The sequence below is a fragment of the Typopeltis vanoorti genome, chromosome 8, assembly GCF_054136105.1.
Source record: "Typopeltis vanoorti isolate ZY-2024b chromosome 8, IOZ_Tvanoo_1.0, whole genome shotgun sequence".
NCBI lineage: Eukaryota > Metazoa > Arthropoda > Arachnida > Uropygi > Thelyphonidae > Typopeltis > Typopeltis vanoorti.
The window spans coordinates 34486483-34513818 of NC_143556.1; the positions used below are offsets into that span (position 1 = coordinate 34486483).

Consider the following 27336-nt stretch of genomic DNA (forward strand, 5'->3'; position numbering starts at 1 on the left):
TCCAGGGAGTCCAAAGACTCATCGAGGGAGGGCACCTGCTCTACAGCTCTGTCTCCACCAGCTGAACACAACTGCACCAACCATCACAATTAATTTTTCCACTGACAATCACAAACATCTGCCCACAGCAAGATTTGAATCCGCAGCCTTTCTGCTGGAGAGCAGATACGCTAACCACTCGGCCAAGCCATCTATATCCCTATACTCTTTCCTTATATCACTGATATAAAGAGTAATGATTCTAGTACAGAACCCTGAGGTATTCCACTAGTTATTCTTATTCTCCTAGATTCCACTCCACCATATACTACTCCATGGTGTTTGTCAGCCACCTCCCTCCAACTTTTCTAATACAAGGTGATCAAAAAGTCATGCAACCCAGAAATAACACATCTGTTTCGAGGTTAATTACAAGTATATGAAAAATGAAACGGCTATAGGTTATAATTAGACCTTCCTAACAAAAGAATAGGAATCTTATAACATGTTGAAAGTAGCCACCTTTTTTGTGAATGCAAACTCGTGCTCTTTTTACCAGGTTTGATGCTGCCTTGTGAAGCACCTGCATATTGATGTCTTCAGTCACTGTTAAATGTTCATTTTTAGTTCATCGGAATAATCCTCAATGGATTATTATAATAAACAACACTTTTGAGGAAAAAAATCTGGTGTTGGTAAATTTGATCTTGGAGGCCACAGTTCTTTCGAGATGAGATGGTCACCAAAAAAGTCTTGCAAAAAAATATATGGTACTATGCGTCATGTGGCACTGTCTTGCAGGAATCGTCAATGCTGTTTACTAATATCAAGGAGTTCCACAAACTGTGATGTCTTGGTAGACAGAGCTGTTCACTATCGTTTCAAAGAAAATGGGTCCCACTATATGATGGCGTGATATCGCATACCAAATTCCAATTTTTTTTGATAATGCAAAACTTTCATGAAAAGCATATGGATTTTCACATGACCAAATCCTATTGTTTTGGCTGTTCACATATCCACTGAAATGAAACCAGACCTTGTTACTGAAGAAAACTGTATCAAGTATCTCTATATCACATTCTTCAATGAATGTGATATAGAGATGTTCCATTTGGCATAACCATCTGCAGAAGATTTGTTTGCTTTTATCTGGTCCTTCAGTTCATGAACTGAGTACACACATTGTAGATGAAGGTGTAACAATCTTGAAGCTTTCTGAGCACTATGTATGACATTGGTGATTGCATGTCAACTTTCCAGAGACTTTTGTTGGGGACTGCTACAGTACTCTCTTTACCTCATCCATTTTATCATCAGTCAAAGAGGATCTTCTGGTTCCTATCTGCAACAGACCCAGTTTCATGAAAACGCTCCATTTAATCCTCATTATCGTCGACTTCGTCTGAGGGATTGCTGTACCTGGATATTTCTTATGAAATTTCTTGACAGCATGTAAGAAATAACTTTTCAAAATGAAAACTAGTTGCAGCTGGGAAAAAGACATTTCACTTCCACAACGAACAAAGCTACATTGAGAACAGCCTGTACACATCACAGTGAACTTGGTGTCTGATAGTTTGTAATAATATGATGGTGACATCTAGTGGCCATAAGGAATGATTTTAAATATTTGAATTTGTACCAATTGTTTCCAAACTTTTGGTTATGCAACCTTACGATCACCCTGTAGATTTTCATTTGGTATTTTGTTAAATGCTGTCATGGTATAGCCATTTCCTTTAACCAGTTCTGCTGTCACTTTATTTTAAAATGTGAATAAATTACTAAGACAGGACCTACTTTGTAAAAAGTCATGCAGCCCACTTTTTCAACACTTTATCAACCACTCCTGATATATTAGTTGGTCTGTATTTTGCCACCTCTGTCTTGGAGCCACCTTTTTTTTTTGCAATGGGAACTATCTTCTCTCTTACCACTCCCCCTGGAGTCATGCCATAGCTAAGACTTAACAATTTTAAGATTGAACAATTTCATCAGAGGCAATACCGTTTCTCTTGCACATTCCATCCAGTCCCACTGCTGTGTTCATATTCATATTTTTTAATATGCTAAACACCTCCTCTTCATTTACCTCAATATTAATATGCATCCATCACATCACCATCTGCATAATCTCCACCTGGATAATACACCTATCCAAAATGATCACTCAACAACTTGGCTTTCTTTTTTCCTCTGTCACCTTTCTACCATGAGCATTGTTTAAATTCATCTTACCATAGTCATTTTTTCCCTTTCTTGTCAAGTAATGAAAAAACTTTTGAGTTTACTTTGGCCTGCTTATCTAATTTTCTCTAGTAATTTGATTTGGTCTTTCTTATCAAACTATTCACCCTTCTTGCTTGCACTTTGTACTGCTCATGTGAGTATACTTGATCACCCTCCACAATGTTCTTGCTTTATTTATATCTCTACTCATCCATTTAATTTCCACTTAAATGTAAGAGTATATGATTTGTTTGTTTGTAACTTTGCTTTTTATGCTATCATAATGTGCCAAGATAGCAACTGCTTTGTGTTTTTTCGGTGCCTTTCGTTTCATTTTAGAGAACATAGTTAAAATTTTGCATATGCTCCATTTGTGATATGTATGCCTCTTGGTTAGTTAAAATGTGGTGGATAAAGAATTGAAATGTGTTTTTTCTAAAATGCTTGGGAAGAGCACAATGCAGTGATGGTATGGTCTTGTTTTTCCTGGTTTGGCTTCTGACCTCTGTTTATGGTGCCACAGATTGAACTCCAAGAGGTATCTGAACATTCTTGACAATGCAATGGTGCATTGTCTTTCAATGCACTATATCATAAGGCTGCTGCTGTAACTGCATGATTTCAAGTCTGGTGGTGATATGAACATCACCACACTTGATTTGTCTCCACTGAGCCTTGATCTCAACCCTATTGAACATCTGTGGGATGAACTGGAGTGGTGAGTGAGGTAAAGGAATGTCTGCTTCACAACAAGCCACAACCTCATTACATGCCTACAAGAAGAATGATCCAAAATTTCCTTTGATTGCTATAGTACACTTGTGGAAAGTATGCCTTTTAGGATGCTGCAGTCATTGTAGCAAAAGGAGGTGCTACATCTTATTAAAGTGGGCACCATGGCTATTTGTTCCTCACGCTATGGTGTCTGTTGACTTTTTTTTCCAAGCTGTGTGTGTGTGTGTATGTGTGAGAGAGAGAGATAATTTAATCCATTTTCTGATAATCTTGTTCTAGGGACCAAACATTGAACTTTTACAGGCCACTTCACACCTCTAGTAAGTGGGACAGTGGTCTCACACCAGGTAACAAAAAAAACTCATTTTCCACATGAAAACAATGACATACATCCATGTCACGGGAGGAGAGGAATTCAAACCTGTAACTTGTTGGTTGGAGAGCAGACAGCTCTAATAATAATCTAACCACTTAGCCAATATCTTTTTTCTTTTGAAAACCAGATGACACAATCTGTGCACAGTAATCCATGTGCAGCCTGATCAAGGTCTTATACAGCAGAACAGTAACCTCCTTACTTCTACAACCAGCGTTCTCCACCTAATTCCATAATCTGTAGTACTGTCCTCACAATTTTAGAATTTGCACCTAAATTTTATGTACTTATCCCTCATCTCCTCCACCTCCTCTAAGATATCTTCATCAGTTGTATACTCTGCATACCATCTTTTCTTCTTGAATTTTAAAACCTTATACTTTGAAACATGAACTGGTAACTCAGCTCACTTTCCCATTCACTGAGTTTATTCAGGTCTTCTCAACTTTGTGCATCATTTGCAAACAACTGCATGTTGTTTGTCCATCTTTTCTTTCCCAATATAATTAACATACCAATTAGTAATGACTTCATTAAGACACGCCACTAGTAACTTTTCCTCTTCTGGGATATCACTTTCCCTTATACATCTTGCTGATACCTGTCAGACAACCAGCATCCAGTCTAGTGTCCTAATCTGCTATCCAGCTCCCTCCATTCCAATGTCAAAATTTAAATATACCACTGTTAATGCATCTTCCTTGTCCAATGCATTTTTCACCTTGTTATAATAATTAAGTAGATGAAGAAATCACAATCTTCTTCTAGTAAAACCCATGCAATTCATGAAAGAGAATACTGCTGTTAACCCTTTTTTTCTTTGCTCTCATTAACCTTTTCACTTTAACCAACCTCCAGACACAATTAGCTATAATTCAAATCCTTAGTTTTACCACCTCCATGATGCAACATAACAATTTTGCCCTATTTCCATTGCTTTAGAACTTGGCCCATTGTAAGACTGTGTTAAATAAGTATGTCAAAGCTATTGTTAACTTCCTAGAACATTCACATATGACATCCAATGATATTATCAAGTCATTCTCTAACTTTCCCACTACACTTAAGTTCTGCATGATGTCGTATTCACAACGATGAAATTCCTTTATGAATTGCTCATTTAATATCTCAACTATATCTTCTGCAGTGGTTATCATCTATTATTTTCACCAACCATTATCATGTTTCCATGATCATTTCTTCTTCTACTTGCCACTTATTGAAAAAAATTCCATCCCTCCCCTTCATTAGTTAATCGTAGCTAATACCTCACTTTTTTTTACCCTTACCAAATGAATTGACTTCCTTGCATGCTTCTTTTGTACCCCTCATGCAGTTGAATTATTACCTTTTATCTTGTGCTGCCATCATAATTAATGCCTTCTTCCAGACTGCATGCTAACCTTTTCGGTCATCCATTACACCTATCTTATTTGACCTCCTGACTCTTGAAATACGTTCATGCATTACTTTTTCCAGATAGGTTTTGAGTAGTGCCATGATTTAGCTGCAAGCTTCGTGAACCTTTCACAATCAACAACTTGACAGTCCTACATACTTCTCTTTCTTAAGATGTCATGTGGTTGAGATGATTAAATCCAAAAACCTTGATTCCTGTGTCCTTGCTACTGCTCTTTCAAGGCCTTATAGCCCATAAATCTCACACTTCTTGCCCATATACTTGTTTCCTTCTCTTATTCATTTCCTCTCCTAGTGTATATATGTTACTGTAAAAGCCCGAAAATTGGTAAATCCTAGCATTTACCATAGTGAAGTGGTAAAAGTCAAAAAAAAAAATGCTTGTAGACTCTTCTATTTCGGACTTTTACCAAACATTTTGGTAAATGTCAGCATTTACCAACACCAATTGGTAAAAGCCCATTTTGTTTACATTATAATAATTTACCTTTTGTCAATTTAAATTTCAAAACATAATGTCCAGAATAACATTAAACATAATTGCTTTATTATTTTACTACATTTAATTAATGTATTATAAGAAAATTTTCATGAAATAAAAGTGACTTATTAATCACAATTTCCTTCAACATTATCAAATCATAATTAAACTTATTTGTTACAGCAAGGTTGACTGTTGTGACATTTGGAGTTGCAAAGTAAATGGCTGATTTGCACACACATCCTCATGGTACACTTCTTTGAACAGTTGCATTTTTTGGAATTCTTGTCCCCCAACTAAAGAAAGCTTTTTTATCACATCACGTGCACTTATTTCTTCCTTTCTGACTTCTTCAATGCTTTTCTCTGCACAAGGTAAATTTGGTTTCTTGTGTACAATGCTTTTAGTTTACCCAACTTAGTACCAAGTTCATAAAATTCTTCTCCTTTAATGTCTGTGATAACGGCTATTATTGATTTTGGATCCATCTTCGCTTTATCAATATCTGGTATTTTTATTCTAACATTTTGTCGGAGAGTAGGTTTTTGGAACACTGTACTCGGACTTTTACCAATTGATGTTAGTAAATGCTGGCATTTACCGAAATGGTTTGGTAAAATCCCAAAATGGAAGCTTTTACAAGCTTTTTTTGGACTTTTACCACCTCACGATGGTAAAATGCTAGGATTTACTAATTTTCGGGCTTTTACAGTAACACATACATATTACATTCACAGTACATATCATTCTCAAAAAATCACACTTCTTACATTATTTGTCTTTAGTGCTAATCTACATACAAATCTCTTTCTCATGTACATTTTATCTAGGATCAATGAACACTAAAGAAACATACATAGAAATCAATCGCTACACAATCTAAAACTCTCCCAAGCACTCCTTGCTAAACTCAGCTAGGACACAATGAAATTCTATTAAAACATATTGATATCATCACACAGTAAATGTAAAACTTTTGTTACCAATGTCTTCTTATTCTTATCTTGTCTCTCTAAAAGAAAGATTTCTTTAGGATTCCAAGGCAATTGATTATGATAATCATGGGAATGTAACAAGGATATTGTTACAACTTAAGTAACTTAAGATCTACTTAAGTTTTGTAGATCTGGAAAAAGTATACAACAAGGTACCCAGAGAAAAACTTTTAAAAATACTGCAGTTATATGATGTAAATGAAACATTATACAGATCAGTATATAGCCTATATTTAAGTTATAGGTCAGCATCTAGAATTGAAAGAATTACAGGAAGATGGATTGATATAAAATCAGGGTTATGACAAGGATGCACATTATCTCCTCTCTTATTCCTCATCTATATGAATCGCATTATGAAAGAAAGTGGCATTAAACCGGTTATTATAAACTTGGCTCCTTGCTTTATGCAGATTATATTGTTCTCCTAAACTCATTTAGAGCTGGTTTCCATTCTCTAAATTTTATTTTTAAATTTCATAACATCTATAACAAATTTATCATGAAAATCATCATTATAAAGATCAGAACTATGAAATTAGGCAGGAACATAGAAAACTTCATCTGCATTTGCAATGGAAAACCTACAGAACAAGTAAAATATTTCAGCTATTTAGGCACAGTTTTTAGTGAAGATGGAAAATTAAATATGGAAATGGACAACAGAATTAGCAAATTAGTAGGGATCCAATTGAATAAATTTATATGGAATAAGAGAAATTAGCCAAAACACTCAACTAGCAGTCTACAAGACTATGTTCAAATTAGTTTTAAGTGATGGATCTGAAATTTGGATTAGAAATAAGCACTAGATCAGATTAGAAATCACAGATATGAAGGTTCTGAGAAAAATTAGGGGAGTGAACAGATAGCATCAATGGCTGAATCACATTAAAAATGAAGTTATTAAGAAAGAACTTGACATTGTTTGCATTCAGGAATGTTTCAGCAGGGCTAATTTAAGGTAGTAAGTGCCTTAGACGATAGAAATATAAGATCTGATAATGTTGGAGTCTTGACAAATAACAGACTGATTTGGAGGAAAATTGTAGATAGGAAGTTAGTAATGATGTAATTTTTTTCATGTAGTACTATCATATCCTGTACACCCCTTGAGGGTACATGGCAGGAATTTGATGATGGTCACTTAAACAGAATGGGAGAAGAAAGGTTAGCAAAACAGGTGTTTTTACAAGTAATGTAATGCCAAAATGGCAGGAAAAAAGATTATTATTATTATTATTACGGGTATCTCCATGGAGTCAGTAGACTCATCGCGGGAGACCCAAACTAGCAAAACAATATCTGTCATATCTCTTCTTGAATTCATTTACAGATGAAGAGCTCACAACAAAGTCAGGCAATGAATTCCACTCATTCACCACCCTCCAGGCAAAAAACCTTGTTCTGACACCTTTGTTAACCACACTCTTCTTTAATTTCCAGAGATGACCTCTTGTTCTTCCATCACTATCACACAGCTGAAACATTTCCCCTGCATCAATCATATAAAAACCTTTTAGTAATTTGAATGTTTCTATCATATCCCCTCTTCTTCGCCTATCAGCCAATCTCTGCAATCCACAAGCTCTCAATCTATCAATGTAGGGAGCATTTTTTATATCACTCACCAACTTGGTCACTCTTCTCTGAACCCTCTCCACAGCCTCCTCATCTCCAAGGAATCCAGGTGACCAGACCTGAGCACAGTAATCCAAATGTGGAAGTATCAATGCTTTATAAAGGGGAATAATAACCTCTTTATCTCTGGATGTCAGTGTGTTCCTCAACAACCAAGTAATCCTATGTGCAATCTTGGACACCTTAGCAATGTGTCCTCTGAACTTCATCTCCTTATCTACCAATACCCCTAAGTCCCTAGCCTCATCAATCTCTTGGAGTACCTTTCCATCTATGTAGTACACAGCTGGTAATCTTTTAATCCCAAAATGCAAGACTTTACACTTTTCCACATTGAACTGACATCCATTTTCTTTTGCCCATTTTACCAGCTTATTTAAATCCTCCTGCAAACTTTCAACATCAGCTTGATTTTTTATTGCACTACACAACTTTGCATCATCAGCAAACAACTGAATATCTCCCTTTAAGCCGTTTCCTATATCATTTATATACAAATTAAACAACATTGGCCCAAGCACAGAGCCCTGAGGCACACCACTGGTCACCTGCCTCATTCTGGACTCGGCTCCTCCATACACCACCTTATGGTATCTCTCCCTGAGCCATTCTCCTATCCATATCACCAATTTAATATCCATTCCCATCTGCTCCAATTTGCGTAACAGTGTTCTATGGGGTATCCTGTCAAAAGCCTTAGCAAAATCCAGAAGTACCACTGTGTAGCCAGTTCCTTTGTCCAACTCTGATGTTATTCTATTATGGATAGTTAATAGATTGCTAAGGCAGGATCTACCTTTAACAAAACCATGTTGGCCTCTATAGAGTATCATATCCTGATCCACCCATTCTTGAATTTTGTCTTTAACCAACTTTTCCAATACTTTTACCACTACTCCTGAGATGGTGATTGGTCTGTAATTCAATACTGCAGTTTTAGAGCCACCCTTATGCAAAGGAACCACTTTGCCTAACTTCCACTCCCTAGGGACCATACCAGAGTTCAAACTTAAATTAAATATCCAGGTAAGAGGGGTTGACAATTCATTTGCACATTCACGCAACACCCGAGCTGATATTCCATCTAAGCCTACCGCAGTGTTTGCATTTAAGTTTCGCAATATATTTAATACCTCTGATTCTTTAGCTTCAATTCTCACATTAGGTATTGCTATAGGTATAGAGATATCCTCACTTGGGTGATAGACTTTTGAGAAGTGATCACTCAGTAACTCGACTATTACATCTGATTTTGTCACCTCAATACCATCAGCACCCACTAAGGTTATCCTTCCGAAGTCATTCTTCCTCTTACTTGCCACATAGCGGAAGAACTCTTTGGGATTACCCTTGATCTCTTTGGCTAAGGTCTTCTCATAATCTGATTTAGCTTTTCTTACTATGCTGGTAACCTTCCTAGCTTGAGCCTTGTACTGCTCATGGGTGTCCTGATCGCCCTTCTCCTTGTAAATTCTCCATAACATTTTCTTTTTTTGTAGTTCAAGCTTGATACTACTGCTCATCCATCTAATGCCTGCCTTGTTTGACCTCCTGACCATGGGGACACAATCTGATATTGCTTTCCTCAGATACCCACTGATTTTATCCCAAGCACTGCTAACATCTTTCCCTTGCAATATGTTCTGCCATGGGATGGCTGCAAGCTCACTCCGAAGCTTGTTATAATTGCCTAACCTGTAGTTTCGTACATACCCCTTCTTAATAGAAAAATCCACAGATTTTGCAACCTCCCAAGTCAATACCACATGATCGCTTTCACCAACTGGAGGTAACGAGGTCACCTTACTTATGCATAAAACCTCTGAACCAATAACCAGGTCCAACACTCTCACACCACGTGTCCCTTCAGTTACGTGCTGTTTCAAGTAATTATCTCGTAGCAGATGTATGAACTCCATTTCCTTTTTGCTACGTGATATTTCCTCCTTCCAATTGATATCACCATAATTAAAATCCCCCATAATAATCACTAAGCCTTCACTCATTGCACTAAGTTGCTGATGCATGAATTCAATATCTCCCCCTGTACTCCCTGGCCTATAGCAGCATCCAACTGTATATTTGGTTGCGTTGGTCACTATTTCGCACCAGACTGCCTCAAATGAACTCTCATTCACATGTTTATCATCATGATATACTACTTTCTTTGGCTGCAACACATCAGCTATCATCAACAGTACTCCTCCTCCTGTTCTATCTTCTCTATCCTCCCTGAAAATACTGTACCCATCACATTCAATTCCAGTGACCACATCTTCTGCTGACAGCCAAGTTTCACTAATGCCTACAACTTTTGGTGAGATTTCACTGACTAATGCCAAAAATTCTTCTCTCTTATTTCTAATGCTTCTAGCATTGGTATACAAAAATTGCAGATTCCCTCTAGATCTTGTACCGGCTTTAGAACTGATATATAAGTCACTAACTACCGTAGTCCTATGCCGATTTTTTTCCCCTCTCTTCTGCAATTTATTCTGCCTATAAGGATCAATAAATACACAATCAGTGCTAAAGTTTCTCTCTCTTACACTCAACCTTTTCAATATTAGTTTCCCTGCCCAATAACTTCAACCTGTTCAGAAAACAATAACTTCTTCAATCTCTTATGTCCTTCCATGTTAAGATGCAGTCCATCTCTAGCATACAACTGCCTTTTTCCTTCAAACACACTCCAAACATCAACAAACTCCAGACCTCTTTTTCTGCACATTCTTGCAATCATATCATTCATTATCATTGCTCGTCTACTTAACTCGTAATTGTCAAAACGAGGCAGCACACACACTATTCTCCCATTGACACTTTTCCTCTTCACAATATCTAATAATGTTCTTAAATCTTTTCCTACCCGATTTATACTACCTCTCAGGTCATTCGTACCCACCATAACTATCATCTTGTCTGTTTCATGCCCTCTCTTTATTGCTAAAGCCACTCTTTCTATTGTACCATCAGCCAAGCACTCCTCATGCATACCACTCTCCATACCCTTAATCATAGAATCACCATATATTTTACCACTATTAACTTCATTCAAGTTCACACTCATGGACTCATTCTCTACACTATTCAGCATGACTCTCCCAGCTTCATTACTCAACTGTCTATTACTTACCCCCCCACTCTCACTACATCTCATTTCTTCTTGGCCACTTGTGGTTTTATTATGTTGACTCCCAATCACTCCCATACTATTTATTACTGAATCATTCACCAAAGACTCACCCATATGTAATCCTGTTCTAGTTACTTCAGCTAAAGTAATCTCTATAGATCAAGAGCTAGATGGATTGATTTAGTCAAAAGTGCCTTAGAAGAACTAAAAAGTTAGATATAACAATATAGAAGTGCTGACAATTATAATAGACTAATTTGGAGGAAAATTGTTAATAGGAGATTAATAATAATGTAAACAATGATGTAATGCTATTATAGTAGTCTGAACATCCCTTGAGGGTGCATATCAGGAAACTGATGGTGATTGAAGATTTACAACCTATCATGGGATAGGATGGACACACACACACACACACACACACACACACACACACACACACACACACAAAGGGTAAAGTTTATCAAATTTATACTGTACTTTTCAATCATTATATTCATGATGTTGGAATGGATTGCCAGGAAATATGCAGTTGATAATGAGAAGCTGAGAGTTATTGGAAATGATTGGTACTAATGTCTCAGAATTTAAGTTCAGAGTAGGCAAGTAAGTGTTGATAAGAATTTATTTGATGCACTAAATTTGAATCTTTAAACTGTCAAATTTTCAGCTGCTGGTTAACTATCAACTCCTTCCTCAAGAGATCTGGAAAGGGGGGGGGTTAACCAGTAGTAGAAGTTCAAGAGGTATGGGTGAAGAGCAAGCACATGGATGTAATGGTACAAAGGATATTGACCAGCAGAGATAAGAATGTGGTTCTTGTTTACATAGACCCTTGATCACAGAAGTCTTTCCATTTCCAATCCGTTGTAATGATATGACAAACAGCATTCCTCTGGACATTATAAAAAAAGTGCTAAGAATGGCAAGACAAAACAAAACCAGGTCCATAGACAATGGAAATGCCGGTCCATAGCTCTTATTTCATTTTTTTTTTTTCCCTTTTGGAAAAATAAATAGTTGAGAAAAATATCCCCATCATGATGAAAATGTTCTTTATTTTAAAATAATAATAAAAATATGAATGTGACAATTATTAACCTACACAAAACTTTTCATAGAAAAAAACATGAATAGTTAAGTTGTGATGCTTATTAGAGAAGCTATTTAATAAAGTTGAAATGATTTAGCCAAATAATGAATAACAGGCAACATGGATTTCATTAAAACTTTCTCAACCATTGGAACATTCTTTGCAACAGAACACAGCTTCTCAAATAACTTTCCTTTTGTCCCGCATGGATTTTATTTGCTTCTTCTTGAATAAAGTATTAAACAAGAATACAATTTCCTGTCTATTATAAAAATTCCATTTATTATTGTTTATTAGAAACATAAGGATAATTAATTTTCTCTTCCCCCCCCCCTTCTTCAGTTCATTCAGAAGGCATGTCATTTTTTCAATTTCTGTACAGCTAAGTTTTCATCATCAAATTCCTGATATTTACCCTTGGGGGGGGGGGGGGAATACAGGATAATTATGATTGTATTACATGAAAAACTTACACTATTACTAACTTCCAATCAACAATTTTCCTCCAAATTAATCTGTTATCTGCCAAGATTCCAATATTATCAGATCTTATATTTCTGTCTTTTAAGGTGCTTCATACTGTATCAATCCATTTACCTCTTGTCTTCCTCTGGATATCTTTTCTCTGCCTAAATTGAATAAATCTTAAATAAATCCAGTAGAAGCTTGCAAGATTTTCATACCGAATCTGTTACAAAAGCATAACATCATCTGCATAAAGTGAAAGAACTGAGATTAACATCTTCAATTTTGATATCAGGTTTAATACCACTTTCTTTCATAATGTGATCCATATAGATAATGAATAACAGTGGAGATAATATGTACCCTTGTCATACACCTGATTTTACCTCAAACCATCTTCCTGTACCTCCTTCAAGTCTTACAGCTTAAATAGAGACTATGTATTTCTTGATATAATATCTCATTTACACCATATAACTGTAGAGTTTTGAAGAACTTTTCTCTTGGCACCTTGTCATATGTCTTTTCTACATGCACAAAACTTAAATGTAGAACCTTGTTATATTCCTGATTTTTCAACTATTTGTCTTAAAGTGAAAATCTTATCCTGACAACCTCTATTTGATCAGAATCCATCATGTTCTTCAAGTTTCTCTTCCACAATCTTTCTTAGTCTTTTCTCAAGTATACTTGCATAAATCTTACCAGGAACACTTAAGGAAATATCTCTGTAATGCTCACATTCAATTTTATTAGCCATCTATAGATGGGTGGTATTAGAGCTCTACTCTAATCATCCTATATTTGACTCTCTGACCACACCTTTCGAATCATGTAGTATAGTCATCGGTTTATATTCCATGTTTATATTCCATATTTGAACATTTCTAGTTGAAATGTTATCTACTCTAGTTGCCTTTCCACATTTTAGGTTTTTGATGACTTTTCTACTTCCAGTATGGATGATGTTCGATTCTCGTTGTGACGGAGGGATCTTTATATGGACTTTTTCAATCGAAGGTGAGTTAGCCGATCTCATACGGAGGTAGTACATTTTTTTCTCCCAGAAACTCTGGTTTTTCATCCTGCATACAGACAAATCGGCGCTTCAGAACACACCCAATTTACAGACAAAAAATACTAGTTGTGGTGGTGGGCAGTGGATGGCATTGATGTAGATGATTTGGTTGTACAGTGGATGATTGTAGTCGTGAAGATGGAGGGATGTACAGTGGGTGTCCTCCTGTGATGAGTCTACGGACTCCTTGGATGTGTCACGAATAATAATATGTATTCCTGACTGCATTCCTGTTGGGAGTTTTCTACCATCATGCGACACTGCTTGTTTTGTTTAGCAGTATATCAAAGTAATTACTCCAGATATCTACAATATTTTTATCTTCAGTTTTCATGTCGTCATTATCATCTCTGATTCCTTTTACAGTACTCTTTCCTCCATTTCTAAGCTTTTTCAAATAGCCTCCAGAATATTTTGCCAACTTCCTGATATTTATTTTCTATGTTCTTACCAAAGTCTTCCCATAACGTTTGTTTAGCTAGTTTTACACAACTTCTTCACTTTCTTACATTTTTTCTCTGTATTCTCTATGAGAACAAGCTGACTTCTTTGTCAGGAACTTTCAACATGCTTTCTTCTTTTCCTTCACTGCCTCAGACTTCCCGAGTCCACCATGGAATTTTCTATCCTTACAGACAGCCTCACCACATGTCTCTCTGGCTGAATCAGTTTTCTTCAGCATGCCATAGAATCTCCAAAGGTTTGGTTCTTGTTTTCAAACTCTTTCATTTTTCTTCAATGATATTTGAGTCTACAGTTCACATCTGGAAGTTGCTCAACCTTGATTCGTTTTAAAAATTTTTTACACACATCTTTTCAATATGAAATTCATTTTTATTCTGCTCAAAACTAAATAGTGATCATTATTTTAATTAAGGGGATATTAAATCCCACATTGTTTTAAAACTGAATAAGAAACTTAAAGATCAGAATCAAAGAGTTTCATGCCAAATATAGTAACTATAAAAGTATCGGCGACTACTAGCATATGCTAAAGCACATAGCCCAGAGTACATAGTACAAACTAGGGCAACTCGTAGCAAAGGTGGGGAAAGTTCTGATCGCTATTCTTAGTATTTCCCATAATGTAAAACTAATCTCCTAGGAGATATATGATATACATTATGGTGGGAGGTCACTACCCAGACCGGTTTCGATCTTTATTGAGATCTCATCAGTGAGTAGCTAGACCAAAATAATACTATAATACTAATTGTATATATACTAAGGGTACTAAGAATAGCGATCAGAACTTTCCCCACCTTTGCTACAAGTTGCCCTAGTTTGTACTACGTACTCTGGGCTACATGCTTTAGCTTACGCTAGTAGTCACCGATACTTTTATAGTTACTATATTCAACATGAAACTCTTTGATTTCGATCTTTGAGTTTCTTATTCGGTTTTAAAACAATTTGGGATTTAATATCCCCTTAATTTAAATAATGTTTACATCACCGAAATGAAGCCTATTAGCTCTTTATTTTAAATGATTTATGGGTGCTCCTTTTTTGACAACTCCTATTAGCAGAGTATATAAGTTCTTTTCGCTATATCCTTAGTATTATTTTGGTCTAGCTACTCACTGATGAGATCTTAATAAAGATCGAAACTGGTCTGGGTAGTGACCTCCCACCATAATGTATAACATCATGCATCTCCTAGGACAGTGATGGCGAACCTATGACACGCGTGTCAGCACTGACACACTTGAGGGTTTCAGGTGACACACCTTCGATGTTGAAAATTGATATTCTGATGAAAAAACTGCGATAAATCGTGTAAGATCGCTCTCAGTTAAGGCGAAGGTAGGTTTGTTCATTGAAAGAACTTTCTACCAGTAGGCAGCAACAGAAAAGTCATTAAATGTAATGTAAGTTTGTAATTTCAGTTTATTAAATTAATTGTATAATATGAATTCATAGATTTTATATCGATGTCCTATTAAATAAATAGCCTAATATGATATGTATAAGTCACCGTCTATGATTATGTAGTTACATTTATAATGCATGTATGCAAGTGGCACATCAACAACGTCGATATTTAAAAAAAAAAGTTTGACACACCTGGGTAAAAAGGTTCGCCATCACTGTCCTAGGAGATGGGTTTTACATTATGGGAAATACTAAGAATAGCGATCAGAACTTTTCCCACCTTTGCTACTAGTTGCCCTAGTTTGTATTACGTTCTCTGGGCTACGTGCTTTAGCTTACGCTAGTAGTCGTCGATACTTTTATAGTTACTATATTCGGCATGAAACTCTTTGATTCCGATCTTTGAGTTTCTTATTCGATTTTAAAACAATGTGGAATTTAATATCCCCTTAATTTAAATAATGTTTACATTGCTGAAATGAAGCCTATTGGTTCTTTATTTTAAATAAATAGTGATCACTTCCCATTTCAAATCCTCTGTATATTCTTGTGTCCTAAAGCAGTGGGAAAATATCACTATCAACTGTAGCATCATCAGTGAGACTTTGTTATTTCTTGCATCTTCTCTTCATGTGAATTTGTGTGCATTTTTATGTTAGAACATGGTATTAGTAATAACTAATCCACGTCCTGAACAGAAATCTAGCAGAATTTACTATTATTATCAGCTTTGTGCTTTTCTCCAAATTTTTTCAAAACATTTCTGTCTGGTAAACATTTCATACTCTGTTTAGATCTCCAACAAATACCTGCTTTTCCTTTTTTGTTGAGCCAGCCTTTTCTAATGGCTCAAAAATTTCACTTCTTCTTTGGTAGAACCTTCTTTGGGACCATAAAATAAGTCTTTGTCCAGTTCCCTATTCTGATATTTGCCCATATCACTACTTGATATCACCTGCCATTCAAAAAGATTATCCTCATATTTAGTGTTGAATACTATGGCTACTTTCTCTTTTCTCCTGATTGTTATTGCCAAAATAACACTTTGTTTGTCGGTTAGAAAGATCTTACCTGTTTTTGTTGTCGTCTGTTTCAGTCACACCTATAATGTTGATCTGTTACTTATCCAATTCTTCTGCTAGTTCCATTTCTTTTCCATTGATGCTTCTTTCATTGATAGTACAAATCTTGAATTATGATGTTGAGTTGCAACGTGTTCTGGGATTTATTCCAATAGCTAACTTTTCACTGGTCACCCTGGTTCCCTAACGAAAACAACAGGGGCCATATTTATCTAGGCAACATTCAGCTGGCATGAAATTCTGTCATGTTGGTACAACATGACAGAATTTCATGAGTTTAAGCCAAATAAGAATACCATTTGGTTGGCTTAATCCCAAATTTCCAGCCCATCCTTGTTCATTCACTATTCAGGTAGGTACCTCACAGGGTGCACCATGAGAAGGTGAGGTTCTCTGCATCCTTAAAAGGCTACATAGTTTTCCTCCCTTTTGGTCCTTAAATTCCTTTTTAAGTTTTCTTTGCCTCAAACTATTTGGGTCTTGATCCTTCATGGTGCCAGACAGATTATTATTATTACATGACATCTCCAAGGACTCATCTTGGAGGAGATGTTACTCCACTACACAACTCGCTGCCTTTTCTACTTCAACTACACAATGACTACTACTACCATCAACACACAGTCATTTACTGTCCACCACCATCAATAGTATTTTGTTGTATGTAAATTGCATGTGTTTTCATATCTGATTTCCCTATGTGGGATGAAAAACCAGAATTTCCAGGGGGGGGGGGGGATGAAAAAACTTCCATAAACTCTGGTTTTGCATTCTGCATACAGGCAAATCAGCCATGAGAATACACACACACAAATTTACAGACAATATATACTAATGTCGGTAGTGGGAGGTAGATAGAACTGTGTGATGATGGTAGTAGTTTCACATAGTTGAAAATTAAGTAAAGGAAACAGTGAGTTATGGTAGAGTGGTATGTGCTCCCACGATGAGTCCTTGGAGGTGTCATGTAATAGTATCTTGCTTTCAATTGAAAAGCCCACATAAAGATTGCTGGAATTATTTGAGTCTTGATCCTTTGTGGTGCCAGACAGATGATTATCATCATCATTCTTAATGGAGAATGATGATGATAGTAATCAAGAATCAAACACAGGTCTTTTCCAGTCGAAGAGTGCACTGTTCCATCATTCTTCTAATTGTGCTGTGAAGGTGCATGTTGAGAACAGGTTTTCTTTTTTTTATCTTTCTTTTTTTATCAGAAATATTGTTACAAAGTATTTTTGTTTAGTTCATAAAGGGCCAAAGTTTATAGAAACTAGGTGTCGTGTAATATTTTTATGATGGCATTTATTTCTATATCCGTTCAATCTGAAAATAAACATATATTTCCGTATTTTCACTCTGATCTCAAAAAAGGAAATATATATATACCCATTGTCTAGCTGTCCTCTTTCTTTTGCCAAATATTCCAACAGCAAAAATCTTAAGAAGCAGAAGTTGACAACTGGACATGTGACAAGAAAGAGTCAGTTAAAAAAAAAAAAAAATTATGTATCTACCTTCAAAGTATTGACTTGCTCACATCTCATTGATGTGTAAAGTAATGGAAATCATCAATAGTCAACTTCTTCAACACTGAAGAAATGTCAGCTGATCACTGACTACTAATATGGATTTTACGAATCAAGATATACAGCAGATATCCACACCTTTCCATTGCAACGGAAAGGTGTGAAGAGATCTAACCTCTACTGTTGCACTTGACATTTCCAAGGCATTTGATACGGTTTGACACCAAGGAGTTCTTAGCAAATTACCTTCTTATAGTCACCATGCAACACTGAAAGAAAGGATCTTATAGTCTGCCTTCCTGCCATTTTCCTCAGGTTGTTCACTGTGTGCATTACAGAAACTCTCTCTCTCTTCATTGTTACTATTTCATCCACATTTTTCATCATATACATAAATAATTTTCTCTCATTGATCTCAAATCCTGTTCAGTTTTGCTGATGATAGCACTTTCCACTCTTCCTACTTATAAGTCAAATTTGTAATGTACAAAAAATCCAAGCTTCAAGATCATCTGCAGTATGCACCTTAAATACTAATCTCCACACCATCCTGCACTGGGACAGTAAACTGTCACCTTCAGTGCTTCCAAAACATAGTTTTGTCTTTTTCCTTGCTAAAAAAGACCTTTTTGTTCTTCTTCTTTGACCTTTGACAATGCTCAACTTTTTTTATGTGGTTCCTGCCCATGAAAGATTATTAGTAAACCTGTAGTACATTTGTAACATGGGTGGACTTAGGATTTCCCCCCCTCCTATTTTATCAATTTTAGATATTTTTTACTTAATCTGAAAATCCTACTCTAGAGACCAAACATGGAAAATTTTCATGTAATGATTATTTAAAAGGGATTGATCCTAGCCCACACACACATCACAGCCTCTTGTGTATGTGACTGATATTTAAAAAAAGTGTTTGTTCAAAATTGTTTTAGCAAGTTTTGCTAAAACAATGAATAGTACAAGGGGGGGGGGGTCTGGAAAGTTCTGATAAACACCTAGAACAAAAATGATATTAAATCAACTGATATAAACAGCCAGCCTGGTTGGCAGAGTTATTAGCATACCACCACTCTCCAACCAACAGGTCACAGGTTTGAATCTCACTGTGGAATGTTTGTGATTGGCCTTAGGTGGAAGATCAATTTCATCTCTCGGTGTGAAACTGCCCTGCTTATGGTAGGCCTGAAGCGGACTGAAAAAGTTCCATGTTTGGTCTCTAGCGCAGGGTTTCCGGATGACCATGTAAAAAAATTTTTTAAAATATATATAAAAATGAAAAAGAAAAAAAAAATCTTTGTACATCCTTGATACAGATGTACTATAGGTTTAGTAATCACCTTTCATAGGTGGTAACCACACTTTAAAAAAAAAAAAAAAAAAACGAGGATATAAGAACATACATTACCTTCATAACTGCTACTAGTATGTTCTTTCTTGTGGTTATATCAATTGCTTTAATATCATTTTTGTCTAGGTGTTTATCAGAACATTTCAGACCCCCCCCCTTCATATATTATCCTTCAAAAGAAATTATTCATTCTCTCATTTGTGTTTTACCCTAGCAAAATCCAGCTATAAAAGTTGCATGTAAAGTGTCTGAGTGTTTGATTATTTTCTGTTTTCCTAGCTTCTTGTAATCTAGAAGAGTGGAAATATACTACTAATGGATATCCAAGTAAGTTTACTAATCATTTCTAGCTTTTTTTGACAGTTTGCAAGTGAATAAAAGTTCTGTCATACTAATCATTGCCTACATTAAACTTTTTTTCTGATATAATTTTCAGAAATATCATTCAGTCCTCGTTATTTATAGCTTTTGACTCTCACTATGTCAAATTCACAGGGATCATAAATGTGGTTTGTTCAGTATACTATAATGAATTTTTTTTAGTATAATATTGTATCTGTGGGATTTGAGTCATCATTTTTGCTCAGTTTATTACAGTGAGCAAGTGTTATAGCAGTGTTTTTTATAGTGAGAGTTTGACAATACAACAAGTTACAATATGTCAGATAATTAACTAGCATTGTTATTGTTGTATCATGTAATAGATTTACATTATGACTTTGTACATATATTTTTTATATCATTATGTATGCTAAAGGAATGTTCAGGCAAACTGGCTAGACCCTTGATGTGTTTCTATAATTTGAGTCTTAACTCAGGAAAGATTGTACAGTAATGGAAAGAATGTATGATAATTCCATTGTGCAAGGAATAATGTATATCGATCTACCATTATCTCTGGAGAATGATTTTAGAGAAGTTGGTAAGAACTTGGATTTAGAAATGGGTGTACAAACAAGATATACTTTGCAAGGAACAGCATGTGTTTACTAAAGGGAGGTCATGTCTGAGCAGTTTGCCCAAATTTTATAATAAAATTACAACCGAGTTGTATAAAGAGAATGAATATGCTATGATACCACATGAAAGGCTGTAGCATAAACTAGAGAATGAAATTGGAATATAAACTATTGGCATATATATATGATATTGGAAAGGGGCTGACAGGAGATCCTCAGTTGTTTGCTGATGATGATGCAAAGATAAGCAAGGGAATCAAAGATGCTACTGAATATATAGCATTACAGAATGATTTGACTAGGTTGGAACTGTGGACAAATTATAATGGTTGTCAGTTTAATGTTAGTAAGTGTAAAGTTATGCACATTTGCATCATGCAATATCCAACAGCATATTATATTGATTGGATTATGCTTGGAGTAATTGATGAGGCTAGAGATCTCGGAGTTATGGGGGATAGAAAGTTAAAGTTCAGAGGTCACATAACAAAAATTGCAAGTACAACTCCAAGAATAATTGCAACGTTGACACATAAGGATATGGAAGTACACTTGCCGGTATGACTTAACGTGAAATGTCTCGTTTGGAAAACTTCAAAATTGCATGACACACAATCTCTTACCTTGCGGAATCACAGCGCAACCAACTGGAAATACGGATAATCCTTAGTTTTTGAATTAATCCATTTTTAGAAGGGACTCAACGGTCTGTTTTTTAACATTGAAGTCTATCGGAGACTGCTGTGCACGTCGTGATGCGTTAGCAGGTGCCTAGTCTTCGTTCGCAAGCGGAAGTGAGGGGAATGAAGTGGGTGTTACATCAGGCAGACGTCATACTGATGCACCGATATGTAGAGAAGACCAACTTTGCACTACTGGAATAATGGTGCCCGCCGATTTTGAAATGGATATTCCTTTACCAGAGGAACTGAATGTACATAGGATATAAAGAAAACAGCTATAACACAAAGTAAAGAACTTTTATTATTAAAAGACCAGAAGATAAATGATAAAATATACAAAGAGCCAACAAGTTTCACTAGCCACTGTCTAGCATTTTCAAGGCTGAACTGGTGTGAAAACAAATGCATTAAGTTACATTTAAAACATACACTTTAGTAACTGTTAGGCCGTTACATTTGATCATTCATGTTTCATGGCGTGCATGTGTTCGGATGCTTCAGTCAGAATCCGGTACATGACCACGTGTTGTGTAGTTTTTTGCATATTGTAGTTCTGTTGAACTGAGAGAGATGATGAGATTTTTCCATATGTCTTTAAGAATAATACCTTGATTTCTATTTAAATTATTGCCTGTGCATAGTACCACAGCTGCTTCTTTTAAAGTTCTGTGTCTGTAGTCATTCTCAATGTAAGGCATAGAACTGTTTTTCCAATCTATAACGTGATTTGATGTTGAGAAATGATGAGCTAGACCAGATGTGATGATTCTATTATGATTGACATCCCCCCACATGGTCCTTCTGTCTTATTTCAAAACTTCTAGAAGTCTGACCAATGTAAGAAAGGTCACACGTGCATGGAATTTCATATACTCCAGGACACTTGAAGAAAGGTACCTCATCTTTGGGTGAGCTTAAGATTTGTCTGATCATGGTAGTTAGTTTAAAAACCACTCTGATGTTATGAGCTTTTAACATTCTCGCCAATTTTGTGGAAACTGAATTAATATATGGAATGACAGCTGTGGACACATGTTGGGGCACCGTAACACGTTATTGGTGGTTGTCTTTAAATAGCCATTTGGTTAAAATGTTAGAAGGGTATCCATTAAGAGATAGAGTGTTAGCTATTAGTGGCAGTTCTCTCTGTACATCTGCTTCTTTTGAAATAGACCTTAAGGCTCTATTACAGAGCATGTGAATGATGCTGTGTTTTTGTGATCTATGATGGTTGGACGAATAATGCAGATATCTACCTGTATCTGTGGGTTTCTTGTAAATGGACAGTTGGATATTGTTATCTTCTCTCCTCACTAGGATGTCAAGAAAAGGAAGTTCTTTGTTCTTCTCTAGTTCTATAGTGAATTTGATCTTATTGTGTAGTGAATTGATTTTGTTCAGAAACACGAGGTTTTCTATGGTATCCTTCCAGATGATGAACACGTCATCGACATATCTCCACCAAATTGACAGTTTTGGTAAAATGGTGGAAAGAATATCCTTTTCAAGTTTTTCCATAAAAAGGTCTGCACGTGGTGGTGACAGTGGGCTACCCATGGCCAGACCTTCCGATTGTTTGTATACAATGTTGTTAAATTTGAAGAAATTTGATTTCAGGCAATGATGAAACAACTGTGTGATGCCTTGAGGGAAAAGGTCTTTCAGAATGTTGACTACCTCTACAATCGGTACATTAGTGAATAAGGACACTACATCAAGACTAGCCATAATGTCCATTTCTGATATTTTAATACTCTTGATTTTTTCTACAAATTGTTGAGAGTTTTTAATGTAGGTCTCTGTGTGTCAAATTGTTCCTTTCATTAATTTTGCCAGATGCTTTGCTAGTAAGTACGTAGGTGAGGATCTTCCATCAACTATTGGACGAAGAGGTACGTTTTCTTTATGAATCTTGGGAGCCCCATAAAGGCGTGGAGTAATAGGATATAATGATTTAAGTTGTTTTTTAAGTTCATCCGGCCAACCGGTCATATTGCAGATAAGAGCGTTAGTCTCCAGATGATTACTCATGATGGGATTTTTATCTAAGACTTTGTAAGTGGAACTGTCTGCTAGTAACAAGTTAATCTTATCAAAGTAATCTTTCGAGTGGAGAATGACCGTTGAATTTCCTTTATCGGCTTTTGTTATTATAATGTCTTTGTTGTTACGTAAGTTGCAGATAGCTTTCTTATCATAAGGAGTAATATTAGGTATTGGTGGTTTTGCTGAAGCAAGAATAATCGTACTATTGAACCTGATAGCATTTGCTGTAGCCTCTGGAAGAGGAAAAAGACCGATAAAGGAAATTCAATGATCATTCTCAACTCGAAAGATTACTTTGATAAGATTAACTTGTTACTAGCAGACAATTCCACTTACGAAGTCTTAGATAAAAATCCCATCATGAGTAATCATCTGGAGACTAACGCTCTTATCCGCAATATGACCGGTTGGTCGGATGAACTTAAAAAACAACTTAAATCATTACATCCTATTACTCCACGCCTTTATGGGGCTCCCAAGATTCATAAAGAAAACGTACCTCTTCGTCCAATAGTTGATGGAAGATCCTCACCTACGTACTTACTAGCAAAGCATCTGGCAAAATTAATGAATCACAGTGACATCAACCTGATGTTACTTCCGTTTCATCCCCCTTCCGGTGATGTCTCTTCCAGTAGTAAACGAAGATGAGGTACCCTCAAGCATTAGTGCATCCGCTGCGGTCTCCCATAGGCTACCATGTTAAAGAACTGGCCGTTGGAAGGGAAGGAGTCCGATTTTCGAAATGGATTAATTCCCAAACCTGAAATGACCCGGAATTTTAGTAAGTTGCGCTATTCCGACTAAAAGGTAAGAAATTGCATGATATGCTAATTTCGTGTTGAGACATTCTTTTTCAAGTTTTGTCCATTTGCCTTTTTGCAAGGCCTTGATACAACTGCATTTGGACTACTGTGTGCAGATTTGGTCTCATGGGTTCCAAACAGATAATAGTGTGGAATGACTACAATAAAGAGTTACAAAGATGATATCAGGATTGTGGAATGTAGATTACAAGGATAGATTGAGAGTGTGTTGACTACGAACAGTGGTAGAAAGAGAAAAAGAGATGATATGATAGATGTTTATAAACTTTTGAGAGGGCATTATAGGATATTGGTAATTTAAAAAATTGTTCAATATATAGAAAGTAGGGAGAGGACAAGGGAATCCATGGAAGTTTGTGTGCAGTTCAGAAAGGAGTAAGCTAGATTTTTCTTTCATAGAGCCACAAGTCAGTGGAGCAGCTTGTCTGAAGTAGTGAGTGCAGCTGGGATAAGTGTTTTTTTTTTTTTTTTTTTGGTGAGATATGGGTCAGGAACAGCCTTTATTAAATGCTTCGGTCAGTTGTTGCACACAGGAAGTCCTGTTTGTCTAATGAATCCTTGACTCACTGGAGGTCTAATAATAGTAACATGGTGGTAGTTTTCATAATTTTACCATAATGAAAGCTGATCACTGGATTACTAGTTCATTTCTGCAATGAAGGAATGAACTAGTACACTTTGATTTCTCATTCCATTAAAAACAAAAGGTGGTAGCCAGGCTCCACATCTTTTAGAATGTAGTTTCCAGATTAGTAAACATGCATCATGGCTTGAATTGCCTTCACTTTCAGGCAAGGGCAGATAGATATTAGGATATAAGATAGTGAAGGGATATTTAAGAGAATATATGAAAGATATGGCACTTCCTTGGCTTAATATTGCATGTTAATGATTACTTAATTTTGCGGTTGAAACATTCACATAATGAAAATGAAATTTATTTTTTATATTTCAAAAGGCATTTCTTATATTTCATATGATTGGAAATATTAAATGGGAATAGGAAATATTTCGTATTCATTTTCAGGGATTTATGATAATAAATTTTGCATACTGTTCTCAATAGAATGAAACTGCCGGACATGGTAATACTTCAAGGATGTCTTTAGGATTCCACAAAGTTGCCTGGATGATGCTGATGATAATTTTATGACTGAGATTTGAGTCTTCTGAAAAGTTGATTAACTGCACTGATAAAACTATGGATAAAAATGAAGTAATTTCTATTCAGATTGAAACAATTTCTTAAGGATTTGGGCTGCTCTTTAAAAAGTTTGGGATTTTTTATTAATCACAGAATTTCCTCCTCCCCCAGTTTAGTCACTAAAGAGTAGAAAATGGAATTCACTTAGGATGCTCTCACTCTTGAACTTTTCCAGTTGCAAAATTTGATATATATTTAATATACACTAGCTTCCATAAATTAAAGAACAAAGAGAAAAATTGCAATAACTCAGGGTAGATAAAGCAAAAAAAAAAACACATGAAAGAAGTTAGGTACATTATTTAGAAAATGATACTTAGGATGGTTATCGTATACAAATGATAGTGCTATCACTGGTTTATGCAAATGATTATTTCATAAAAATGGACATTTTGGAGTGGTTTTTCCATTTCGAGTGAAGACAAGACATTTCACTATAACAAAATTCATGTATGTGCTACAGGACATCATTTAACTGAACTCAGTTAAATGATGTTGCAGATAGTTGCATATGAGATATTCCGTGGTTCACAGACAGTGGAACCAATTCTACTAGTCACAAACAACATCCCAGAGATACAGACTGTAATGTTAATGGGTGACCAATATCTTTTATTTGCTCACTGAAATAGTAATGCTTTCTTGATTCAGCTTTGATCTGACCTTATTTCGGCTACAACAACATTGGTATCTGCTTCCACTGTGTGTAGAAGGCTTAATGAAGGTGATCTGTTTGGCAGGTAGTCTGTGTGCCCCCTATCCCAACTCCATAGGAGAGAATGTTTATAATGAATTGGGCTCCACATCAACTGGACCCAAGATTAGTATTGTTGATAGTGTTTACAGACAATCCTGATTTTCTCTACAAAGAAATGTCAGGTATGCTCTGATCTGGAGAAAATCAGACATGTTATCATCCTTCTAATATTTATAGAAGGAGCACTTAGAATGAAGGTAGTGTAATAGTTTGGTGAGGTATCTTGGGTGGATGCACTGACCTGTATTCTTCCTCACTGATACATGAATGCTGCAACTTATAGAAACAAGGTCCTAGATCCCCCTGTTTGTCTGTATGTGGGTGCAATAGAGCAGACAATTATCCTACAAGATGATAATGCTCATCCTAGTTAAGTAAAACTCAAGGATCACTATCTTATCTTCATTAAGAGAGTATCTTACATATGGATTGGCTAGCCAGTCACTGTTGAGCATATCTGGGATGCTCTAGATAAATATGTTGCTGCTCTCAACCTTGGACATACGGAAGCTTTGTACAATGGCTGTTATTACCAACTGAGCTCTTGAACACCACTATAAACAGTATGGAACATTGTTGTGAGTGCTGAATTGCGGTGAGGGATAACCACATTCCTTAATGAGGCACTTTGGTAATCTCATTTTGACCTCTTGTTTTTGACCATTGCTTTCATTTACCCATTTGTTGTCCACACGGATAGCCAAGTGACTATGCGCTTTGCAACCATATGTCTGGGAAAGGAGTGTCCTGGTTTCAATTCCTGTCCCTGATGTGAGGAGCTTAAGGATCTTTCTCAGACATAGACCAAGTTAGCTGGTCTTGAGGATGGACAGCAGGGGGTTTCATCCCAGGCAAATCAGTCCCCATGAACACATACGGTTATAGTCAGGAATACGTAAGACATTCCCTCCAGCCATAGGTCTGAATTGTCAACTATACCAGTCCCGAGCCCAGATAAAAATGGGGGGGGGGGGGAATTGAAGGTGCTGTACCTCCCTGTAAAAGGGACTCACAGCTGTTGAATCACCATATGAAATAAATAACCGATTTGTTATTGAATTAAATCATTTATTTACAATATTGGGGTGCTTAAGGGTCAAAGCTGTATAACTGAGAGGAGACCTCCACATGGCCTTTAAAGGAATGCGGAGTACCGACCAGGGCTTCTGACCAAATGTCCAATCCTCACCTTCTCGTGGTGCACCCTGTTGGGTATCTACTTGGATACTGAATGGACGAGGATGGGCTGGCAATTTGGGATTTAGCCGACCAAATTGTATTCTTATTGGTTAAACCAAAATAAAAAATGATGGTACAACATGACAAAATTTCATGCCGGCTGGGGCGTCGCCCGGTTAAACAAGGACCCCGTTGTTTTCGACAGGGAACCAGG

The 27336-nt window shown here is 36.2% G+C and overlaps 1 protein-coding gene across 3 annotated transcripts in view; it reads left to right on the plus strand.

Moving 5' to 3' along the window:
* The window catches only part of LOC150103918 (uncharacterized), a 224993-nt gene that overhangs the window by 97035 nt on the left and 100622 nt on the right, over nucleotides 1-27336 (plus strand). For all 3 annotated transcript variants that reach the window (XM_090396600.1, XM_090396599.1, XM_090396601.1), the window contains exon 6: nucleotides 19747-19794. In XM_090396600.1, coding sequence (XP_090252726.1) covers nucleotides 19747-19794 — 48 coding nt within the window. The remainder of the gene's footprint in view (nucleotides 1-19746; nucleotides 19795-27336) is intronic.